At 38.2% G+C, this 26,435-nt stretch overlaps 1 protein-coding gene across 1 annotated transcript; it reads left to right on the top strand.

Moving 5' to 3' along the window:
* Positions 1 to 3,153: 3,153 nt before the first annotated feature.
* Positions 3,154 to 26,411, top strand: Steap2 (STEAP family member 2, metalloreductase). The gene is made up of 5 exons (XM_013025996.1): positions 3,154 to 3,266; positions 13,919 to 14,443; positions 16,893 to 17,420; positions 20,331 to 20,495; positions 22,940 to 26,411. The coding sequence occupies exons 2-5, from the start codon at positions 13,952 to 13,954 to the stop codon at positions 23,225 to 23,227; spliced, it is 1,473 nt and encodes a 490-aa protein (XP_012881450.1). The 5' UTR covers positions 3,154 to 3,266; positions 13,919 to 13,951; the 3' UTR covers positions 23,228 to 26,411.
* The last annotated feature ends 24 nt before the right edge of the window (positions 26,412 to 26,435 follow it).

Genomic DNA, 26,435 nt, shown 5'->3' with positions numbered 1-26,435 from the left:
GAAACATGTTTTGGGTATGGGCAGAGGTGGAGGCACAGGAATAGAGGGAAGGATGAGCAAATGTAGCCATTGTATTCAATGTACAATGTTACAAATGAACTATGTAATTTGATGGTAGGGACAGGAGAGGGAAAAAACTGGGAGAACAAAGAATGGGATGGAACTGAGCAAGAAGAATTGTACTTATACTCTGACTTATGGAACTGTTACTTCTTTGTACAACTACTTTAATAATAACAACAACAACAACAATAGAATGAACCATGTTTGTGCATTCATGAAACAATGTTAATTAGAAATGTCTGTTTTGTACAGATGTACTTTTGATATGCTTTAATAGATTTAAACATGTTCCTATATTATTTCTGTCTGCAAACAGAATCTATTTCAAACAGTGTTTATATGCAAATCTACTGAAGTGTGTGAAAGTAAATATCAGGTAATATTAACAGAATTTTATGTTTAAGGACTTGTTAGATTTTAAAAATAGGAGCATTTCACAAAGAAGCATTCTGTTTTATTAATACACATGGTTGAAAAAGTAAATGTTCCCTACAGATTTGGGGATTTGTAGAGAATGGGTTTAATGAACATATTTACTACAGAAATTCTCATAACCCTATATTTACTCATCTACATAGAGAATCTCTTAATTTAACTTAAAGTTTACTGTTGCTTGTCATGCATAACCTTTTACTTGTATAAATAACTTTGTGTCCGCTCCTTTGCACTGTTTACTAATTTACCTTCGTCACCAAAGTATAACTTTCATCAGATTCAGTAATTCTATCTTCTTTGCCATTTTCTCTAGCGCCCCAGCTAGGGTACATAGCAGGACTTCAATAAATATTTTCATAGTATGTGAGCTGCTGAGGTGCATCTGGGTGGACTCATGCTTAAATTTATTTTGGGAACTACCATTCTGAAGCTATTCAATAGAATAATAACTTCAAATAAAAACTGTGTTAACACCTCGAGGCCACTAGAGATTCATTTAATAAATTATTGCTACACTTCAGTGGAATAAATTACTACCTCAGGGAACTGACAAGATTTCTCAGACAGCAGCACATCATGACCTGGAAAAGTCTTGTGAAATCATCTTTATCCTCTGAAACACCAACCATAAAACAGTGGTAAAAATGACAGTTACCATGAAATGAACCAAAAGGAATTCTGCTTTGCATCAACATGAGTAATCTTTGGGAACACATTTGGCAACATTGGATTTTCCTTCAAGATGTTTGCTTATTTTAATACTTCAAGCATAAAAAGCAGATTTTCCTTCCGGAAACTGCACATTGTTGACTCATTCATTCTCCTTGGGAATAAAGTGATTTCCCATATTTATTTTTTGGATAATCATAGCCCATATTAAGACATTTTGAAAATGATTTTATACAGTAACTTATGGTTTTGAGATTCTTAGAGCTTGTTATGTCTTTCAATAACTCTGTGAAAAGTACATCACAATATTGGATTTTTAAAAACACAACACAAATGGGACAGACAGTGGTGTTAGCTCATGCCTGTGATCCTAGCTACTGAGGAAACTGAGACCGGAGGATCTCAGTTCAAAGCCATCCCGGCAAAAATGTCCTTCAGACTCTTAGCTCTAATTATCCAGGAAAAAAATAAAGCCAGAAGTGGAGGTGTAGTCAAGTGATAGAGTGCCAAACTTGAGTGGAAAAGCTAAGGGAGTGAACTTTGGCCCTTAGTTAAAGCCCCAATACTAACACACACACACACACACACACACACACACAAATTAGCAACAGAGAAGCCATATATTTTCATTAACCACTAAAATCCATCAACTTCACAGATGCTAGGAAAACCCCACTAATTTCATTATTTGAGAGTGAAGTGAAATGATAAAAAAAAGTATCAAATTTCTTTTTTTTCCAGCTACCGAAATGGAAGTCATTATTACTAACGCCCCCTGACACACCACTAAAAGCTTAGTTTATGCCTAAACCTTAAACCTTCATTCTATTTGTCGGTGGGGGGAGGAAGGCATTTCAGGCAAACAAAGGATGCGTTTCCCAAGTTGCACCTGTGGATGTTAATCTGTGTCTGGCCTAGAAAGGGGAAAGGGCAGCGCCCCGAGGATCGATCCAAGACCCCCTTCTCGTTTTACTGTTTGCTTTTTTTCCCCCTAGTTAATAAACCACGGGGAGAGATAATTTTTAAACTTAATTGCTGAAATGGAAATTTACTAAACGTCTTAAAACAATGTTCCCCCGATTCTCGAGTTTGGGGGTTTGGGTTTTTTTTCCCCCGATAAATCGACTTTCTGTTCGGATCTCCCCCGACACCGTTCACAAACACAGATCTACCGAGGAATCCCTCCCCGCCCCCCGGTCGAAGGTGCCCGGAACAGCGCGGAGATTCCCCCGAGGGCTCCCCGGCCGCCGCGCTCTCCGGAGCCGGGCAGCTTTCGCCGGGACGCCGGGCTGCTGCCTGCGGGCTGCGGTTCCCCGGCTTCTCCTCCAGCACCCGAGCTCCGCGCGGCCCCGGCGGCGGAGTGAAGGTCCGAGTCCGCAGGCTGGCCCCGCGCCGTCCTCGGAGGCGAGGAGCCCCCGCACCCCCGGCGCAGGAAAGCGCGCCTCGGAGCCTTCACCTCCCGGGACCTAACCCTGGCGAAAGATGAAAGAATTGTTTTTCCAGCTTGTTTAGGAGTAGGGAGGTGAGGGCGCGGGGGAGGGGTGCGTACCGGTGGAAGCCCGGTCCCCGCGCCCTCCAAAGCCGCGCGGTGGGAAAAGGAAGGGGGGTGAGGGGACTTGGTGCTCCTAGAGCTACCCTCCCCCACGAGGGACTCTCAGCTGCGCCCCACGCCCGAGGGGAGCCTCGTGGCACCCCCCCCCTCCAAGAGCTCTCCGCTCCTCCCCACCCCCCAGCCTCTTGCACGCGGTGGCGCGCGCCTTGCAAGCTAGCGGGGGGTCCCCGCTCCGCGACCCGCACCCCCGGGTGCGCAGCCCCTAGCGGCGCCGCGCGGGTACCGCGAGCCCGGCCTCCCCGCCTTCCTCCTCCCCCACCGCTCCCTCCTCCCCTTCCTCCCCCCCGCCCCCCACGCGCTACGCGATCCAGCTCCGGGAGGCGGGGAAGCCGCCGGAGCGCGACGACCGGCCGAGACAGCCCACCCCGCAGCCGCCAGCCGGAGGTGCCGTCCGCAGGCCCTGGAGCCCGGCCCGGCCCTTGGGAAAGTCGGCGCCGCAGCCCGAGAGCTGCCAGGCTCCCCCCTGGCCGGCGCGGAGCGCGCGGAGGTGAGCGGGTTGGGGAGGAGGTGGTGAAGGTGGCCGAGGTGAGGGTCAAGATACAGTCCGCACTATCCATCCTCCCCGCATTCCGCGCCATCCCAGGGCATCCCCCCCCCACCGCCCCACTGCCCACCCCGGGGCTGGCGGGGTGCCTGACATCTGGGTGGGGAGTAGGAGGGGTGCAGAAGGGTGTCTGCCACCGATTCCGCCCCCCCCCCTCCGCGTGCGCCTCTGGGTCTTCCTGGAGCTCCAGAGAAGTCCTGAGATTGGGCCCAGGAGAAAGGAGGCCAGGGGAGACATTGCCCCACGTAGGTAGGATGTCCCCAGACAGGCAGAGGACAGCCAGCCAGGTAACTTTCACCCCGCTGGTGGTGTGTCTGCCTGTCACTTTGGGTTGATGCAGTGCAGCACTGCGAACAGGTCAAGTATTCCCAGAGGCGTTTTGTTTATTGCCCAATAATAATTGGTGTGATTAGGCCATTTTCTGTTATAGCAGTTGACCCCTTCTTTGAGTGTCCTAAATTGTCTTTGAGCTCTGTATTCAGTCTCAGCCAAAACTTGTTGAAAATTATGCCCTAAAAATCTTGCTCTTAAAATAGAGCAGAAAGATAGAGCTGCTTAAAAAAAAATATCCAGAGATTTCGATTTATGATCTCCCCCCCCCCACCATCCTGTGGAGAAAGATTGATGTCAGTTTTCATTCCTCTGGCAGATAGTGTTTTTAATGGAAAAAAAAAAACTTATTCCAGGCCGTGGTTAATTGGTCAATTGTTGCTATTCACTTCAGGAGAAATAAAATTCTGACTCCTGTCTCCACTTCTTGCCCTTCTGACCTAGATTGTAGTTGAGTTAACAGCCCCCCCATGGCTAGGAACCTTTTTAGTTCTCTCCAAACCATTTCCCCGTCCGGCACCCTTTTATTATTTCTTTATTCTGTTGGTCTGTTTCCTTTTTTTTAAGGCTCAAACCACAATTAATTCTCATTCACTCACTCCCTCTCAAAGGTTAAAGAAAAGAGCAAATCCACTGGCCACAGGCTGCCCTAGGCCAGGCTGCAAATTCTGCAGCTAGTCAGTCTGTTGGGGGTGGGGAATGAGACAGTATCAATAACGATCAATTCAGCTAATTGTGGAGGGTGGGACTGTGGAGGCTTTATATCCAAGTCACATTTTATTATACTGTTACCATGGAAAAGATACTTAAGGTGAATGAGCATAACTGAATTTCAGTACTGAAAAAAATGCTACACATAAGAAATTAAAGTGATAGATGGATTGATAGAGATATTCCACCTGTGGTTGTAATAAACAATAGTAGGAGTATCAAGACATGCATTTACTCCCTGCTTAGCCTGTAACCATGGTACTGAGGTAAGTTGGACATTGACCTGAGGAAAACATTGACACTTAATCCCTTTGGGCCCACATGTCTTGATCAGCAATAAGTGAGATTTGACCTAGAAACCCATTGCATCTTTGTTGACTCTCATGTTTTTGATGCAGTCAACAACAAAGAATATGTATTGCATGCTTGATTACTTGTGCCAGACATTATGGAGGCAGTAACAACAAGAAAACCATGGTTCTACCCTCAAGGAGCATGTTATTGGCTGGTGAGGGAAGAGAGCAGTTACATCAAATAATTACAAGGAAAATAGGTTTAAAGAAAAACTAGAAACAGGTTGATGGGGAGTGACAAGGAACGTGAGGTACATAGATCCGATTCACTTTCTGATTAAAACTAAGATTACTGGAAGGCTAGCAGATAGTGCTTGGAGATACCAGGAAGTGAGTGACTAGGCAGGGTAGAAGCAGGAACATTGCTTTGATGAATTGAAGAAGCAAGAGACCCTGAGGTTGAATGATCCATCCCCCAGCTGATGAAGTCTTGGAGAGGGATGACAGCTATTGTTGGGGTACAAAGAATGACTGTGTATATGAGGGGACAGTCTCTAGTGATAGGAATAAGCTTAAAGTCAGTGGATGACAATATTTGGGGAGAAGGTCATGAGATGTGAGAAGCCTCAGAAGAATGGGATGTTTATTAGAGATGTATGTAAGCCTACAAAGAATGTACCTACTTACCCCATGAATCCAAAGAGTTTCAGCTTCTTGATAATCTAGCCAAATCACCAGGTTGTATCATCAAGCCTGTGAGAACAGCTCCTATATATTTACTATTATCTTATAATTACTGTCCTAGGTACTTCTAGGAAAGTAATACGTGTGTGTATATATATATATATAGAGAGAGAGACAGACAGACAGACAGACAGAGACAGAGATAGTAAATATATTAGACTTTTTTCAAAATTAGCAAACATCTACCATTCAGTTAGAGGATTGTCAAGGAATCCTTCTAAACAAAAAACAAACACCATTAAGAGGTTGTGGAGCTGAGTGTAATTGAATTATCTTACCTTGCTTATATGCTCTTAAGTATTAAATGGATACAACAAGTCAAATATCTATTCAAAAAATTCAATGTGACCTTGAAATTTCAAGGAGCCTGTGTTACTTAAACCATTGCAAATGAAGCTCTTGTAGTTGAAGTTTAAATGTAAAATGATGGCATACCCTCACTAGGTAGCAATAAGAATTACAAACAAAAGGAGGCCAGTACCACCTGTTTTTATTTTCATTTAACAAAGGGAAATACCAAGAAAGAGGATACAGATGATTTTAGAAACCTCCTATCACCTCAATGCCACAAAAACAAAAGTTTCTATAAATGTCATAGTTTGACAGGTAATCTAGATTGCCTGTGAATACCATCAAAAGAGAAGACTAGGATTCTGTTAGTCAAAGTGTGGCTCATAGACCAGCACAATAAGCATCACCTAGGAGCTTGTGAGAAATGCAGAATTCAATATCACCCCACACTTAGACAAAACTGTGAATGTACATTTAAACAAGAACTGCCAGGAATCATATTTGCATTGAGTTTTCTATTCTAGTCAGTCTAGTTGCCAACTGTAGTTTTCCCAGGTCAGGACCTTGTCCCCTTGTAGGGGAGACAGAAAAGATGCTATCCTCAGAACACTCTGAATTTTGCGTATTATACAACAACAGGAACAAAGTGAACAACATGTGCTGTGGGGTGAGATGACTAACGATTGCCCTTCTCAGAAAGTGAAGAGAGGAAATTGCAAAATAGCAAGTGAGCCTTGGGATGCTGCTGGGGCCTGGAAAGGAGACAGGACTGCATCCATCATCTTCGGTGTCCCGTATTCAAGAGCAACTATATGCTCTTGCCAGCATTATTTTCATTGTTATAAACAACAATGTAAAACAAATGGACATATGTGAGACTCTAAAAGTCATCGCTACTGTCTAAATGACAAAATGGTTATTGGGTTGAATCCTTAATGTTTTAGTAAAGTTGCTGTACACTTGGATGAATATTCATCACACCTGATAATCTATAAAAATCGTAATGCCCATGCTGTATCTCCCAACTTATTTTTTAAAAAAGATGGAGAAAAAGTGACAGTGTTGCCCCATGTACAGCTAACATTGAGATCCTTTGCTTCCATAACTCTGTTGAGACCATTGTGAAAAGAAGCTGTATTGAGACTTTCCACCCACCAAAATGGGACCTCCCTTACTACCATAGCACCAAGCCAAGGCAGCTAAACTCTGACCACATCCACTCACTAGTAGGGTTTTCAGAAAACTGATGGAAATAGGATTTGTTTGTTTTTTAAAGAGGAGACTACTTTAGGCCAATACAAAATGATTAATAAGCTAACTGTTGGTGAAAACTCTGTACATTTACTGGAAGTTATTTATTTGTATATTTGCATTATATTTTCAGAATGGAGTAAATTATACTTCAGTGAAATGTTTAAGTTGCTGTGAATGTGTCAATGTTCATAATTTCATCATGTTAATAATATCATCAGGAGGTCCTGTTCTGTGTCATTGGAGCATCAGATGAATGTCAAGTAGATAGTTCTCAGTAAGAGGTTTGGTAGGTGAGAGATTGCAATTGATGGATGGATAGATGGATCACGATGGTAGACTGATTCCTAAACTGAGGTTAATCACTAGGGATGCCCAGAGCTGATCACTCTCTCTGGTTCTGTGTGTGTGTGTGTGTGTATGTGTGTGTGTGTGTGTGTGTGTGTGACTGTGTCTGTGTGTCTGCACACACACAGGCCAGTGTGAGCCATTACTAGGGCTTGAATTTAGTGCATCATGCCCTTGGTTTGCTTATTTGTTAATAGCTGATGTTTTATCATTTAAACCACAACTTCCATCCAGCATTTATGCTTGTTAATTGGAGATGGAGCCTCAGAGACTTTTCTTCCCTGACTGGCTTTGAAATTTAGCTAGGATTTGTAAGTGTGAGCTACTGACACCCAGCTATTAGTGCCATTTGTAACCACAGACACATATTGCTTGTTAAGTGGTAAGGAATTGCAAGTAGGGAAATTGGTTTCAGGGAAGCTATAATGTAGAACTGTGTATTCATAAGTGAATTACTGTAAGACAGAAAATCCTGCATTTTGTTAGTAATAATACTGTATGTGGAAGGGTTATCAGGGGGGGAATTTATTTTAGCAATCTGTGATGTGTTATGACTCACTTAATTTTAGACATACCACATGATCATGCTAATTTGGGTTATATGAACCAGGTATGCAAAGCACACAAGAATCTGCTTGAGATACAGGTTACTTGTGTGTCTTGATGGATGTATACAACATTCTCCTCAGCACTAGCAATCAAAGAACATAGAGGAGAAAGCCTTGGGGAGATGTTTTAATTTGTTGGATGAAATTTAAAATTTTATTAATTAATGTCTTTGGGGGAAAATATTAATTTAATTTCTGAAGTAACCTAGATTTAAAGTTTTTTGTTGAAAATCTTTCTTACATGAATTGGAGCACCCCCCCTGTCCTTGTAATTGCAATGTGGTGAACATAAAATTTTATTTTGGTTATTTAGAACCTAGAAATATGATGGATTCATGCCCATATAAAGCTACATATTGAATATATATGAACCTAAAAAATGCCTTAGGAAATACTCATTTTGAATTTGTTTTATTAAAATTCTAGTTATTCAAGAATCCTGGAAAGTTTGAATTAGTCAAGTGTAACTGTAATGCTATTGTGTTTTCTGAAGATTCTTTAGTTGCTCTCATAACATATGAACACCAGACACTCAGATCCATGTCTAACATATTAATAAGTCATTTGTAATTGCAGTAGTTTATAAATAGAATTTCAATGAGTAAACCTATGTAGTTTTAATAAAAGTAATAATTTCACTGATAATTTTGGGGAAATGATTTTCAAATTACCCAAGCGTTAGCTGAAGGAAAGAATTTAACACTCTGATTAAAATATTTAATCTACATATTTAATAATCTTATTTTAATATTCACACAAACAGCAAATGGAGAATAAACTATTGGGGTTGTTCTGAAAATTTTACAAGCATCATAATCACCTCTAAAACTATGAGACACAGTTGTTGAGGTCCACCCCTGGGATTTCTATCTGAAGGATGTGGGGGAAGAACCGGGAACCCACATTTTTAACCAGTTCCCAGGTGGTGCTGATGCTGCTGGTTCAGTGACCTCAGGGATAAACACTGCCTTAGGAAGTCACCTTCCTATTTTAAGCAGAATTAATTGTAGCTTTGCTTTTCAAGTTTTCTAAAAGGACTCGAGAATTTGTGAAATAAAAGCCTGAAAACGAAACAAAACCACTCTTTCCCCATTCTGAAACCACTGTGATTGTCGTAGATAAACAACAGTTGGGTTTACTTGTTTATTTAACTTCCAAGAGAATTAGGGGTTATCTTCGTGCAACTCAGAGGATGTAATAATGAAAAAAAAAAAACACCTCACCATCTAATTACAGAAAACTTGGCTGGGATAGTTGATACTTCATGTTTAGAATGCATCCTCATCCTCAGGATTATTAAGCAGATACCTCAGTTACAGGGATTAGTTTCTAGGTGTGTACTCTCACTCTCAGGAAAAGTTTTCTTGCCAACAAGTGAAGGATCACTTTCACATAGAGAGCCTCCTAATGTCTTTGAAAACAGTAGCCCTTGGAACTGTTCGTTGCCTTTATAGACTATAGACTATAGTCTATATAGACTATAGACTTTCCCTGTAGACTATAGGGAAAGGAACTACGTAATTGCTATCTCATTTGATTTCTAAAAGTAGGCAAGGCATATCTCCAAAGTAGGAAAGACTTGAAGATAATTCTCCAAGTAGAATAATTTTATCAAAAACTCCTTACTCTTGTTAAATTGTTCCTTAGGTAACGATGCCACAGAATTTCCAAAGCATGGCTACAGAATGCTAAATTTACTTTGAGGCCTTTCTTCTTTAAGTTCATATGCATTCATAGTGTCCTGTGGAAATTGTGTGAATTAGACATTAGTTTGGAAATACGAGTTTATTCACACACACACACACACACACACACACACTTATCTATACAGAAAGAGAGAGGAGAAAGAACAGGAAACGGGAGAGGGAGAGAGAGGGAGGGAGGAAAAGAGAGAGAGAAAAAAGAGGCAAAGGAGAGAGAGAGAGAGAAAATATGACTTGAAGGAGAGGAAGAAACACCACGCAATATTTTCTAATTTTCTAGGGCATGCTTTGACCATACAATCTAGTTCTTTCTTTAAAAAAATATTGTTATTGTAAAGGTGATGTACAGAGTGGTTACAGTTTCATAAGTCAGGTAATAAGTATATTTCTTTTTGGATATTGTTATCTTTTCCTTTGCTCTCTCCCAGTTTTTCCCTCCTGTCCCTACTCACAAGTTGTATAGTTCATTTTCAACAGTGTCTAGTGAGTACCACTGAACATAGTTCCTATTATAAATTGATTTTTTTGTTGTTCATTGGGCTTGAACTCTGTGCCTAGGTGCTGTCCCTGAACTCTTTTGCTCAAGGCTAGCACTCACACATACAATGACCATAAAAAAATCATATTAGCAACAGCAGAGTAGATATGCCATGAGATTATGCTTGCTTCATTCCTTGTCAATGGAAATATACTAAAGTTTTTCACATATTTTTTCTTAAATGATGATATTAGTCGTGTGTATGTATGTATGTGTGTGTGTATGTGTGTACGTGTATGTGACCATTCCTGGGGCTTGAACTCAGGGTCCAGGCACTGTTCTTAAGCTTTTTTGCTTAAGGCTAGCACTGAACCATTTGAAGCACAACTCCATTTTCAGTTTTTTGGTAGTTAATTAGGCAGGAAAGCCCTTGAGAAACCTCCACTGAGCTATGGAAGAAGCTGGAAGTGGAACTGTGGTTCAAGTAGTAGAGAACTAGCCTTGAGCAAAAGAAACTCAAGAACAGACCTTAAGGCCTCAGTTCAAACCCCGGGGATGGCACACACACAAAAAGTTATACAACAACTGGTCATGTTTTGTTTTGAAGCATTAATAAATTCACAGAGTGTTTTTATCGAAAAATAATTATTCCTATCATAGTTTAATCTGTTTTGTAGCTAAAATTCCCAAGCATATATGCTATGGATTTATCTAAAAGTAGCTTAAACTGAGATTCATAGTTTAGCTATTTAAAGTTAGTGGTATCTTTGCAAAGTATAGGTTACAGATGACATTCAGAGATGCTAAGCAGTTTTAAGGCTTCCCATGTAATGTTGGCACTGCAGTCTGAGGATGCTTGTATTTGAATCGTTGCTGTCACTGCCAAACAGCACTGTCATGGGTGAACAGTTGATGTTCTTTGAGCCTCTGTTGCCTTATCTTTAAGGTAGTTATATATATATTTTATTGTGAAGGTACTGTACAGATATGTTACAATTACATGGGCAAGATAATGAGTACATTTCTTATCAAACATTGTAGCCTCCTCCTTTGTTTCCCCTTCCCATCCCTTCCCATCCTCCCCCTGCCCCCCCCACCCAATCCTCCCTGCTCCCCTACCCCCCAAGATAGTTATATATTTTATAGCCATTTGAGAGTTAAATTGGAATATTATTCTGAAAACCCTCAATTTACTATAAATACTAAACCTACTGTCTGTGCTTCAGCAATAAGCAGTCCATATCTCAGATCCACTATAGATTTATCTCTCTCTTCCTTCCTAGGTCTTTCCATCTCTCCTGCTCTTTCCTCTTCCCTCTCTCCTTTTCCTCCCTCTCTCTTTCTCTTTGTCTTCCCTCTCTCTCTCTGATGCATTTATATTCTTTGACACTCTCATGAAAGAGTTTTGTTTATTAGTGCAATTACCATTCTAGCCACAGGCCTATTTTTAAAGGGTCCAGTTAGAACTTGTCATTAGGAATACCATATGAAGAAGGCCCAAACATGTTACACCAGAGTCACATATATAGTATGTGTACTGTATGTGGTTTAATTGGGGACCCATTGGTGATATTATTAGGTCCTAATGTATTTTTACCTGTTCACACTCTGATTTAAAGGAGTTAGAACATGCTTTGTAAAATAAATAGACATCTAGCAGGTTTTTCTTTTGCTTTTACTTTGTTAAGGCCTTATGATCATGATCATTGGATTTAAAGATTTTTAAATTAATATATCTTAAATTCTATGATATATATTACATCTATATGTGTGTATATATATATATACATATGTGTGTGTATATATATATATCTATATATCTATATATATACAGGACTGAGACTCTGTATGTGGATATGGTACCTTCTTTACAGGATATATGATATATATGAGTGAAGATGGATAATGTCACTTCATCCTTAATTTTTGAATGAAATAAATACTGATTTCATAACTTCTGGTTCCTTTAATTGTTCCTGATCCCCCAAATTGCTAACAGTATCGCCATGAAAATGTTGACCACTTTGGACTACCTCAGTTCCTCTGATAGCCCCCTCTCCAATCTTCTGGATGTATGGGACTCCTCCAGTGGAAGGCAGATAATTACTACTGTTTCTATACTGAAACAAAATGAAATATGCAACAGATATTTAAAAAAAACAACAACAGTGAGTTTTCTCCTTTCCCAGGATCTAAGACATTAAGATCACTGGATATTTCTGAGTAGCTGATGAGATGGCCAAAGGAGAAACAATATAATAATATGGAGATAACTATAACTTTCACCATGCTCCCCATAGCCACCCTCTCCCCTCCCTCCCCCCCCCCACAAAACCCTTTTTCTTCCTGACATCCACTCGATGATACATGCCTTAGGTAGAATGCCAGGGTTCTAATCCTAGATCTTCCAGTTTTTCCCTTTAGACTGAGGACAAACAATTCTCTTCTGATTGTCTTGGTTTCCTCATATACCTACTGAGCATGGCAGTAGCACCTAGTTCACAGTGTAGTTGTGTCGATTGGGTTACTATATGTTACTACATAGGAATGAGCCTGAGGCAACATTACTGATAGTATTGCCTTTCCAAAGTGTATTTTGCTGATGTATTTGTAGTCATTGGGTGTGATTAATTTCTAGGATCAATGTTGCATTTTCCTAAATTCAGTTGTTTCAAATTCCAGTTAAAAACTGAACAAAATGGTTTCTTAAATATCCCTTCTATGCATGTAATATCCATTGAATTCTCTCAAGAAGTGATCTGCCTCAGCTGTTAGCATAAAAGTCACTGTACCCTGGGGATAGAATGATACATTATTTTTCATCAGAACCAACACTGATCCATGCCCATATTATTTGCATTATTGAGCAAGTTTATATTCATATGAATATCTGAGATGTTAATAAAAAATAGCCTGTTTTCCAAGAAAAATGACTGTGTTATAGTCTTTGTAACCAACAAATGAAAGGGAGAAAACAAGATTTTTTAAGTATTGTGTAAGTTAAAGCCATAAACTTATTACTAAACCCCCTTTCTTTAGAGAAGCTACTTTTCTTAATGGTAAGTTATAGGACATAGGATCAATGATAGACAGTGATGTCATTTACTCACTCCTTTTTAAAAAATTTTTGATACTTACCTCCTTAAAAATAGTATGTAAATGCCAGGTGTTTTTTTTCTTTTAATTGGCTGATTTACCATACTCTCATTTTATGAAAAAGTTACTACCTACTCAGATGAACAGGGTGTTTTATAAACTTCATCTCAAATGATTCCAGACAATTTTGGTTTACATGGTTAGTTGTTTGTTTTATGGTTTTCCTATTTCCTTGTGAGCTATCACTTAGTACCAAGGCCCTGTTTTTTGCCTCTTATGGTATTTCTTTCCTGCTGTCTATTTTGCTGAGCTGCTGGGTATCATGCTTGTTAGAAATGTGGGGATTTTTGTTTTTAGTTTTTAAAGTTCTGTGTGAAAACTTAAGTCTCTTTCTTTTTGTGCCCCACTGCTTTGCTGTATAAAGGAGGGTCTGCACAGCAGCAGCATTGGCATCAACGTTGTTAGAAATATAGAACATTGGGCATCCCTTTCCACTCACTCCTTTTAAGAAGAGTTCCAGGTGCTTTGTGAACACATGAAGCCTCACTTTAGCATATCACCTTGTGACAACTAACTTTTCTAATTAGATATCTTCTCTAGATTACAAATTCTGCCTTGCTGGTTTTCATGTTGTATTGCATGTCATACAATATTTTACCTATAAGACAAAGTCACAGTACCTAGAAATGCTTTAGTGTCTGCCAACAGGCAATTGGTGACCATCTTATTTTCTTTCTTGTAGGACATTCCTGGTGATTTGAGGAGAGTCTGTATCATGGAATCAATCTCTATGATGGGAAGCCCTAAAAGTCTGAGTGAAACTTTTCTGCCTAATGGCATAAATGGTATCAAAGATGCGAGGAAAGTGACTGTGGGTGTGATTGGAAGTGGAGATTTTGCCAAGTCTCTGACCATTCGTCTTATTAGATGTGGCTATCATGTGGTCATAGGAAGTAGAAATCCCAAGTTTGCCTCTGAATTTTTTCCTCATGTGGTAGATGTCACCCATCATGAAGATGCTCTGACGAAAACAAATATAATATTTGTTGCTATACACAGAGAACATTACACCTCCCTGTGGGACCTGAGACACCTGCTTGTGGGTAAAATCCTGATTGATGTGAGCAATAACATGAGGATAAATCAATACCCCGAATCCAATGCTGAATACCTGGCTTCACTATTCCCAGATTCCTTGATTGTCAAAGGATTTAATGTAGTCTCAGCGTGGGCACTTCAGTTAGGACCTAAGGATGCCAGCCGCCAGGTAAGTACTCTTAATATTTACTGTTTAAATGGCATTTGGTAGTTGATCGAATATTGGGCATTCAGAAACCAAATTCTGACACTTTCCAATGATTATTTCAAAACTTGGGATGATTATATGAAGATAATGTCTTGACCTTGTAAGAGTACGTTTTCATTCCCAAACTGAAATGGAAAGCAGATTAAATAACATGGACTTTGCTGTTATCACCAATTAAAGAAAAGGCAGGGTTGATGAGCAGTGTGTCCCATTGCATTTACTCTCTTGGCTTCTGCAAAACAATAAAAGTGACTGAGTGAGTGTCTGATACCTCTAACCTCAGCCACTCAGTAAAGATAAGGAAAGGCATAGTTAAAAACCAACCCAGGCACAAAGCTAGCAATACTGTATCTCAACAGATATGCTAATCACAGGCACACGCTACCTATAAGCCCAGCTAATGGAGATACATGGTCCAAAGGCAGCCCAAGCAAAACCATGAGACCCTATTTGAAAAAGCAAAACCAAGAGGATTAAAGGTGCTATGGGCATGGCTCAAGTGGTAGAGCACTTGTCTAGCAAGTACAAGACTAACTTTAGCCTCATTACAACCAAAGAAACTGCAAAAATAATAGGTCTTTTGTGTCCCTCTTTTCCCTCCTTAGCTCTTTCATTCTCATTTTCTGCAGCGACTTGGTAACACAATGTTTCATCTCTGAATAAAATACTATTTAATATCATTCTTAAGAAGAGCCTTTTTTTAATTTACATAGACTAAAATAGCCACAGAATATACAATACCACAGTTTGGTTAAAGCAAAAATCTTGATCCATATGTGGCAAGTGGAAGCAGGTGGGATTTGGGGAGCAGAGGGGAAGCAATACTTGGGTTTGAACTTACTACCTCATACTTGCTAGGCAAGAGCTCCACCATTTGAGAGAAACCTCAGCCCTTTTTGCATAAGTTACTTTTCTTAACAGAGTCTCACTTCTTTGTGGGAGGAGGGGCTGGGCTAGTTTGGACTATGATTCTCCTACTTCTGCCTCCCACATAGCTACAATAACAGAAATGGACCAAAATGTTCAGCTTTTAATGTTGAGATAGGGGACTTACTTGCTAACTCTTTGCCCACACTGGCCTCAACCCACAATCCTCCAAATCCTTGCCTCTTTCATAGCTGGGATTGTTATAATTAAGGAGTCACTGCCTCCAGACTTCACACTGGATTTCTTTTTTTTTTAATTTAATTTAATTTTTTTTGTGAACATACTGTACAGAGGGGTTACAATTACATGGGCAGGATAATGCGTACATTTCTTATCAAACATTGCAGCCTCCTCCTTTGTTTACCCTTCACATCCCTTCCCAGCCTCCCCCCCACCCCCCACCCAAACCTCCCCCCCCCCACCACACCAACGTTGTAAAGCTTGTTTTCGACATGACAACTTGTACTTCTCATTGTTGCAACAGGTCCACCTGTATCCTTAAAGGACTTGTTTTTCCCCATCTCCTCCACAAGTTATACTGACATCAAATATAGTGAAAGCAGGGGTTATACTATGGGGGAGGGACATATAAAGCAACAAAGAGATAATCTTATAAATGCGTTAGAAACAAATGCATGAAAGAAAAAAACATTAAAATACTTATCTAAGGGTTCATTTTCCTAACATCACATTATCTGACCTTTTCCGCTTGACTCATACCTATACTAGATATTGCAAATAAGGGAAACCATGGGACCTATATTTCTTTGGGCCTGGCTTACTTTACTTAATATAATTTTTTCCAAGTTTTTCCATTTCCTAACAAATGGGGCAATGTCATTCTTTCTGATGGCGGCATAGAATTCCATTGTGTATATATACCACATTTTCTTGATCCATTCATCTACTGAGGGACATCTGGGTTGGTTCCATATCTTAGCTATGGTAAATAATGCTGCAATAAACATAGTTGTTTGTAAACATTTGGGTAAATGCCCAAAAGTGGGATTGCTGGGTCATAGGGGAGCTCTATGTGAAGTCTTTTGAGGAACCTCCATACTTTCACACTGGATTTCTTAGATTTGCTTTTAGCATACAAGTCTATGGATAGTAATTTTTACTTCAGCTTGAGAATGAAGCAAATGGCAAGTCCTATCAATGCTTCTGAAACGAGAACTTCTAAATGTAAGCAAATAAGATAGTTCATCTTAAAAGTCTTTATGTGCGTATGCACTAAAATTAAACATGGTGATAAAATAATTGTATCTTTTTTTAAAAGACAGATTTGTAAATTCATGCTTCATCTCTAATTAGTCGCATCCACTCAAGGTCGTTACAACTGATGTACTGGGGCTGGGAAGGTGGCTCAGTGGTAGAGTGCTTGCCTTACAACTGATGCACTGTAGTTTACGTGGGAAAAGTGATCACTGCCATGCTTATAAACAACAATAGTAATAATGAGCTTTCTTCCTTTTTCCTGCAGGTATATATATGCAGCAACAACATCCAAGCTCGTCAACAAGTTATTGAGCTTGCTCGCCAGCTGAATTTCATTCCTGTTGATTTGGGATCACTGTCAGCAGCCAGGGAGATTGAAAATTTGCCCCTACGACTGTTTACTCTCTGGAGAGGGCCAGTGGTGGTAGCCATAAGCTTGGCCACGTTTTTCTTTCTTTATTCCTTTGTCAGAGATGTGATACATCCATATGCAAGAAACCAGCAGAGTGACTTCTACAAGATTCCTATTGAGATTGTGAATAAAACTTTGCCTATCGTTGCTATCACTTTGCTGTCCCTGGTGTACCTAGCAGGTCTCCTGGCAGCTGCCTATCAGCTGTATTATGGCACCAAGTATCGAAGATTCCCGCCTTGGTTGGAGACCTGGTTACAGTGCAGGAAACAGCTGGGGTTACTGAGCTTTTTCTTCGCTGTTGTCCATGTTGCCTACAGCCTCTGCTTACCCATGAGAAGGTCAGAAAGATACTTGTTTCTCAACATGGCTTATCAGCAGGTACTGGATGTGCTTGTTAATTCTCTGCCTCTAGTAAAAGGCTTTATTAATATGAGCTGTAAAATATGAAGTGTAAATGGTGTAAGAATCTCTCAGAATGGAAATTTTCTTTGGTTTAGTTAGGGAAGGGAAAGAATGATCATTTAAACACTCTTTTTGTGTGAGAATGTGGCTAATTGCAACTCATTTAGGGTAAAAGCAAAGACCATCCCCTTCTTTGCAGAATACAAGAGAAGGTAAGAACTGTGTGGGGATCCTCCCTTTTAAAGAATATGTTATGATTATGACTGTTTTCAACATTTTTTTCCGGGTCCTGGGCTTGAACTCAGGACCTAGGCACTGTCCCAGAGCCTCTTGGTGCCCTACCAGCGCTCTGCCACTTGAGCCATAGTACCACTTCTGGCTTTTTCTGTTTATATGATACTGAGGAATCAAACCCAGAGCTTCATGCATGCTACGCAAGCACTCTACCACTAAGCCACATTCCGAGCCTGTTTACACTATTGAATGATAACACTGTTAATGTTATAACATTAATTATTTTAATAATTGTTTTTTAACTTTCTATGGTGCCCAAACTATTAATGAAGTTTTCAGTAATAAACACACATAAAACTAGAACCAGTGAAAATATAAAACAAAATAAAGAATCAAGATGAAGTGAAAAAGTGGCCAGTTCTGCTGGCTTCATAGCTGGGTCTGTAACTGCTCCTGTCTGATGCAGTAAAAACGGAGAAACTGCTACTTACAATTCTTATTATGAAAGAGCAGAAAAGATACTAGTTTCTCTCATAAAGCTTTCCTAGCACCCAGCTCTCCAAGAGAATCCTGAAGAGAGCTTCATGTAAGGGCTTGGTGACGAGGTAGAGGTTGATCTCACTAACTCCCATCGCACAGATGGAAAGCACAGGGTTTTACTGCAATGTTTGATGTAGCATTTCTCAGTGGAAGCCAGACATTGCATCAAAACAAATGTGTAAACACCTTTATGTGTGTGTGTGTGTATACATATAAGAAGATTAGACATAGTTGAAGTACGTATTATCTGAATAAGGTTCAACAATAAAACCTAAAGTACATTTTGTAAAGTAAGTAGATTGATGTCCTTTAAGTCATTTGCTCTCTGAAAATTCCACTTCTCTTAGTTGAATAGTAAGGTTTGAGAGGGGAAAAGTTGGATTCAGGGCTTTGAACTTGTTAGGCTGGTGCTCTACCACTCGAGCCACAGTTCCATCCCTTTTTACTTTAATAATATTTTTAGATAGGGCCTTGTGTTTCCCACCCCATCCTCGCCCCCAGGACTAGTTTCGAACTATGCTCGCTCCCCCTCCACATCCACAATAGCTGAGGTACACATCACTCACTGACATCTAATGAGATAGAGTCTTGCTAACATTTTTGTTTGGGTTAGCCTCTACAGTCCTCCCAATCTCCGTCCCTTGAGAAGCCAGGATTGCAGATGTACATCTCCCCTCCTGGCCTTGGAATACTTCAGGTTTTGATATATGTATATTTAGCTTCCTCACTTCTTCCAATGTGACCTACAGTGGACACTTTGAATCTTGCCATATGCACCCAATGCAGCTCAGGACTCTCAGAGCCTCTTGGCTTCTTTTTTTTTTTCTTTTCAAATGTACTTACTACTCTTATAACACACTTTATGTTTTCCTCATTATTTTTACTATTGTCTGCCCACTCCATTGGATTGTATGAGGTCTCTGTGTTGTTCACGGATACCAAGCCAATGTCTAACGCTGTGATTAGATAAAGCAGACACTCAAGAAATGTATTTGTGAGATGAGGAATTGAATTAGGAGGAAAATCAGTCCAGTTGTAGTGTCTAGGCATATCAGAGTATCTACTACCCTGAAGTGTGGGGTAGATATCAAACAAGATCTTTCTTCAGCAATGGAGCTCTTCAGCTCTTTCAGGATATTGTCATTCTTGCTTCAGGAAACATATGGCTAAGACATAGCTTTTGAAAAAGTTTATGCTTTTCCAACTAAACTTAGGCAAAGTTAACATGATGTTTGTAAGAATGTTTTCCATGAAGTTACTTAACTCAAAACTTCAACCAAAAGAATTTCGCTCTTGACTTAAGCTCTAATAGACTTTTTGTGAGTACATAAACAATTCTGAAAGTATTTCCTATCCAAGTGATCACAAATTCATTGTCTGGTTTGATTATATATGCATTATCGATGTAAGAGAAAGGTGTTTCAAAGAACAGTACATACAGAATGAGGCAATTGGAGTTTGTAAGATATTATCTTTAGAGCTTTTACCTTAGAAAATCCCAGCTTCCTGGGGAAGAAAAAAAAGGGGAGAGATAAATCAATATAAACATAATATACAGGTAGGAGAGAAAGAAAGAATATAGAAAACCCCTGCCTGTAACGTAAGTTAAACTAAGGCCACAATGTACCAAACTGTTTGACCAAGTTTCAACTACCATATAAAAATACCTTAGAACTAAATCTACCAAGACCTCTTTCTCTTGTCCAGGAAACCAGCTTTGGACTCCAGAATTTCTGATTCCTTGCATTTATGGCAAAAGAGGGAAATTTCCTCTTCTTGTATACACTAAAGAGAAAGTCTTTTTTAAATGCATATTTTTATTATCTTAAATAGCTATACAAAGGAGTTGCATTTAACAAAGTATGAATACAGTGCACAAATACAATGCACCTTGATCAGTGTTACCCAGAATGAGAAAGTCTTAGTCCTGATTTTATTTAACATTTCCTTCCCTTTCCCTTATACTTGAAACAATACCAAACTAATCTGCTTTCCATAATAGTTTGAAGGAATACAACTTAAATATGTTCATCTGTGACCCAGTTCTTTGTATTGACTGAATCTGTTCACATCCCACCAAATAAAAGAAAATCACATTTGTTTTCTTGCTAGGTTCATGCAAATATTGAAAACTCTTGGAATGAGGAAGAGGTCTGGAGAATTGAAATGTATATCTCCTTTGGCATAATGAGCCTTGGCTTACTTTCCCTTCTGGCAGTCACTTCCATCCCTTCAGTGAGCAATGCTTTAAATTGGAGGGAATTCAGTTTTATTCAGGTAGGTGGGGTTTTGTTTGTTAAGGGATTGCACAGCTTAGAATTTAATTGTTAAGTACGGTTGAATTTTAAATATGCTCCTTACAAAAACAGTGTCTTTGTGGCCATGGTTATATATTTTGCTCAAACAACACATACTTCTACAGGCCAGCTTAGGGCAGTTAAGTCTGTTTAATAAGAGAAAGACTAGTTTTCATTGTTAAGGAAGACTATGATAGCACTGTCTACAATATTAAGAATAAAGATTATTTAAAAGAATGAAATGGAGACAGGAGTAATCTTATATCAAATTAAAATAGTTTAATATTAGCCAAATGAGTAAGTTATTTTATATATTTTGAGTCATCTTGATCAGTCTAAAGAGCAGGAAATCTTCATTAATTTCAGTGGAGAAAAGGTAATGTTTTTTAATGCATGTGTTACATGCAATTAGGTAACTGATTATGATAGCCAACTTTGTGAGTCTTGTTAGTATATGTATTTAAGATATCAGTCATAAACTAATGTTTAAAAGTATATATAAAGGGATCTCAGAACACCAGTGTGTTCTTTAAAAAGTCACACATTCGCCAGCGCTGGTGGCTTTCGCCTGTAATCCTAGCTACTCAGGAGGCTGAGATCTGAGGATTGTGGTTTGAAGCCAGCCTGGGCAGAAAAGTCTCCATAACCACTCAAAAACCAGAAATGGTGCTGTGACTCAAGTGGTAGATGCTATCCTGTAGCAGAAAGAGGCTCAAGCACAGCATCCAGGCCCTCAGTTCAAACCCCACAACTAACAAAAAAAAAAAAGTTACACATTCATTTTCTCCAGTAATATCTACAAAATAAATTTGCAGACTTTTAAAATTCATAATGCAAATTCAGACAATACCTATTTGATCACAAAATCTGTTGTCTCCAAATGGTGTATAGAACAAATCAAACCATCAAATTTCATGTGATTTTACACCAAGTTTTATTCTTCACCTATTTTGGGCTTTAAAAAATATATAACAATCTCACTCAAATTAAGGGCATACCTTTGTCTAGATCCATTTATCCTTAAGAAATAAGGATCTGGGTGCCGGTGGCTGACACCTGTAATCCTAGTTACTCAGGAGGCTGAGATCTGAGGATCGTGGTTCAAAGCCAGCCTGGACAGGAAGGTCCATGAGACTCATCTCTACTTAATCACCAGAAAACCAGAAGTGGCGCTGTTGCTCAAGTGGTAGAGCCCTTGCCTTGAGCTGAAGAGCTCAGGGACAGCGCCCAGGACCAGAGTTCAAGCCCCATGACCAACCAAAAAAAAAAAAGAAAAAGGAGAATACTTTCCAAAATGCTAGCTTAATCACATCTGAAAAGAAATAGCAGGCCTTCTGATAACAGGTAGTAAAGAGATGCATATTGTCATTATAGATTTAGATGAGTAGCTGCAAATTATGCCTGCTGGAGACTTGGTATTTTCCTAGTGAAGTAGACATTACATCATTCTAATGATGTAATATTTTCTGTAACATCAATCATTTCTCAAGTAAGCCGTCTTCAACATAATAATTTAGGAAACTGAAAAATGCTAGCCTTTTAAAACTTAAGGTACAAAGTTAAATACTCTGAATAATCTCAGTGTAGTCAATGTGTATATATTTGAATTGTTTCTTATAGATTAATATTGAAGGAGTTTTGAAATTTTCCTCTTAGTGTATATGTATATATGTGTCTGTGTATGTTAGTGTTATGTATATATTCTCATGAGACTGATCATCTATACTTAACATACCATATGTACGTACATCTATATGAATACATATATATTCTTATATATGTATAGGTCATTTATATGCATAACTGGTAGGACTGTAATAATCTTTATGAAGAAGAGCTTAGCAATGTATATCAACATCCTGAAGGAAAAGCTGCATGTTTGGATCAACAATTCCACTAGTAGAAATCAGTTCCAAGGAAATAACCAAAATATAGAAAAGGCCTAACATGACATTATTTATTGTTAACATCTTCTTGTCATTTTGCAATGACACAAAAATGTTTTCAATTTAACTTTTGAAGTAGTACAGATTAATGAGGGTGTTGCATTGTGATAATTCCACATATACCTAGAATAGCCCTTGTGAAATCATTTTCTTTATGATATAAGTAAAATACTCAGACTATTAAACATATACCTTTATTAGTATATATATTATACATATACATGTGTGTATATACCAATATACTCATTAGCATAAAATAAAGATCACAAATAAATAATGTCAGTATTTGTCTATAGGAAAATAGATGAAAATGTTTTAAATTGCCTAATTAAGCAGAGGACAAAGAGTAGCTAAATCAACTTTAGACAAAGTAGTCTTATCAAAATATAAACATTCTATGTATATAGGTTAATTTATGAGATTGAATAATTGATTTCTTTGTTATATTTCTCTTTTTTCCTTTCTTCCTTGCCCCAAGTCTACACTTGGCTATGTGGCCTTACTCATAAGTACATTCCATGTTTTGATTTATGGGTGGAAGCGAGCTTTTGAAGAGGAGTACTACAGGTTTTATACACCACCAAACTTTGTTCTTGCTCTTGTTTTGCCCTCCATTGTAATTGTGGGTAAGATCATTTTACTCCTTCCGTGCATCAACCGAAAGCTTAAAAGAATTAAAAAGGGCTGGGAAAAGAGCCAATTTCTAGAAGAAGGAATTGAGGAAACACTTCCTCAACTTTCCCCAGAGAAGGTCACAGTAATGTGATGATAAATGGTGCTCACTGATGCCATCATATGAAGTTTTATTCATGCCATTGTTAAAATGCTGTGCTCTGTGTTCAGTTGTAAGTGTGTTGTCTATTTGAAACATGTCAAATGAGATATCAATGGATATAGTGATCGTATTTTCAAGTTAATTTCCATAAATGTCATAACTGGTCAACATAAAATTTGTAGCCAATGTATTGTTGAAATTTAGGTATTTATTTTTTGCTTTGCTAATTGTAATAGTATTGTGATTTTAACTATATTTCATAATCAGGCAAACATTTATAGTAAATAATATAGATGTAAGGCCAAGCATGGTGGTGGGTACCTGTAATCCCAGCTACTTAGATGGCAGGGAAAAGAGGATCTGGAGATAGAGATCAACCCAGTTAGGGAGACTATCTCCAAAACAACATGTAAACTAAAGGGCTGGGACATGGCTCAAATGGTAGAGTCCTTAGATGTAACATAATCTTAAAAATACTTTACAAGCCAGAATTAGGATCTTTTAATATAGCTCAGTGGATATACCCATATCCTGTAACTTAAGATTTTAATTTTTACCCAGCTTAAGAAGTAGAAATATACCATCAGACCTCATTAAGAAAGGACACATAACATTAGCATCTTGGTAAGTATTCATGAGAAGATTATTATACTTCTCAGAAGACAGGATTTAAAGAAAGCCATTAATTGTGCAAAGCCATGTGATTGTGTAACCAAACACATTCTTTTAAAAACATGAAATTATATTTAAAATTCATTGGCGACATAAAATACATAGTGATAATGTACTGCTCATGACAGATTTTGTTCTTCATATGTTTCAGAGCAGTTTTACTGTACAATTCATATGTCGACAGGGAAAGGATTCGGTAACATTTCACTTTCAAAGCAGATATCTAATATAGTAGAATACCAATCCTGGGATTTGTACAGCTTTTCTTAGTTGTCAAGTTTACATATGAGTAATTATTCAGCAGCTGATCATTAAATTGATCTTTAGCCAGTAACCACCATACATGGTGTGGAATTTACTGATGTTCCCCGGGCGTGTGGGGGTGGGGAGATCATGGTTGTTAATACTTTACTTATATTATCTATTCTATATTATCTATTCAAGATCTATTCTACTTATTACTTGCAATAACCCCATGAAATAGGTAATTGTCCATGTTTTATGCATAAGGAAATGGAGGGTAGAAAGTAATTCATTCAGGGTCACACCATGAGTAAGTGCAGGGTAAGTCCAGGCAGTAATCATCTTGAAGCTGGGGTTTTAACTACTAGACTATTTAACCCTGTTTTATTTCCATACATTACATTCATAAGGTCAGTCTAGATACTTTCTCTTTTATACGAAGGAATCATTTGGGGTGGGTTATGTGCATCCAATGATGTAGGGAAATACCCAATCCATAAATTTATTGCTTCTGGTAGGGAAGTCCTGACTTAGCTACACAGGTCTGACCTAGCGATCTACCAGAGTCCATAGGCCTCTCTATGCAAGGGAGGCCTCAATCAGAGAGGACCATGGTGGTGTTAATGAGTTGCTGAGGACTTGAAGACACTTTATAGATCTCTGTAAAAGCAGTCATCTCCTCTTCTCTTCCTGAGAAACCCCTCTGCCACTATAACCATTCATTAGAGAGCAATTTATACTAATCATGAAGGATATTAAAATAAGTGGTCAATTATAAATCTGATGGAAACATATAATCATAGAAATTATTCATAAAATTTCTCAGTGCTGAAATTCTACACGTAAATTGCATTCCATTCAAGTCTCAGGATGCCCTACATTTTCTCCTTTTTTATTAAAATAGAAGGTTACAGACAAGATACAATCATATGCATTTCTGTTCCTAAAACTATATCATTTCTTGAGTTACCCATTAACTTGAATCCAGCTGCCCAGTGAATGGACTTAATTTAGTACCATCTACCTTTCCCATTCAATGGCTCTGGGAAATCACTCGTGATTCCCTGAACTTTTCTTGTTTGGTGAAGTTTAATATCTTGTACTTACTGAGCTACCCATTTTCTTTATATTGATTACATTTCTTCCCTTTTCATTAAGACTGCGTTATTAGTAAGTATTCAGTAGGGTGATAATGATAAATATACTGATGCTAGGAATTAGTGAAAATAACAACATATCAGTACTTTCTTGTTCCTTTTATTCTTAAGATCACACTTTAACCATTTAATACTGAAATACAATGAAGTAGTTCTAAATTTTAAATGACTAGTTAGGTGTTGTATATAGATATTAAGTAGCCAATAATATATAAAACTGTCACTATTATAGATAAATTGGGCATTTGAAAATCTGATAAAGCAGTGCACAAAAGATGCAAGTGTTATTTTAAATGGCTTTGCATTGCTAGAAAAAAGTGGAATAATTTTGAAGTTTCAGAATAAAATGCATTCATTGTAATTCTAAATGTTTAAATGATTTCCTAAAATTTTAAATCTATTGACTTTTGATGGTCTTACTGTTTCTGTGATTATTTTTCTTTTCATTGTTTTTCATAATCACTTTTGGATCTTTTTTTTTCTGGCCTCAGAAGAATTAAAGTTTGCTGTTACAACATGTGAGAATTGTTTCTCAAGAAGTGCCCCTGCAAAAATTATGAGAATGTAGGAAATATACCCAGGTTTGAGCCTATGCAAAGAATATCAAATAATTTTTTCCTATGAGGAAAATAACCATGAGCTGTATTATGCTTACATAGCTTTTGTGTACAGTTTTCATATGTATCCTCTATTAAAAGTATTTTAAATCACATTTAAATATGAATATATTCATACTAACGTTTATTTTTAAAAGCATACCTCGAAGTTTAGCACAGATTATCTACACGCAAGATTTTTGTTTAACTTTTAAAGTATGTAAAAGTCTGAGTAAATTATATTTACAGATATTTCTCAGAGATAATTATTCTCTTCCACATATGAGGTAGCTAATGAGCTCCATTGATAAACTCCTGATTATAAACATAAAATTAGAATAACTTTGAGTTGATAAAGAATTTTACTTTTAATATTAATTTGATAATACTAAATTAAGGTATTTGTAGTCATATTATAGTTACATTTTAAAAATTATTTCTGTAAAAGTGCTTCAAGAATAACTTCAATTTTTATGTTAATCTCTTATATAATATAATAAAATATTAATTCTTTTTAATTGCCTTTTGCTA

Source organism: Dipodomys ordii, unplaced genomic scaffold (genome assembly GCF_000151885.1).
Source record: "Dipodomys ordii isolate 6190 unplaced genomic scaffold, Dord_2.0 Scaffold90, whole genome shotgun sequence".
NCBI classification, from domain to species: Eukaryota; Metazoa; Chordata; class Mammalia; order Rodentia; family Heteromyidae; genus Dipodomys; species Dipodomys ordii.
Note: the sequence above shows the minus strand (reverse complement) of the source record. Positions and strands in the feature narration are given on the sequence as shown.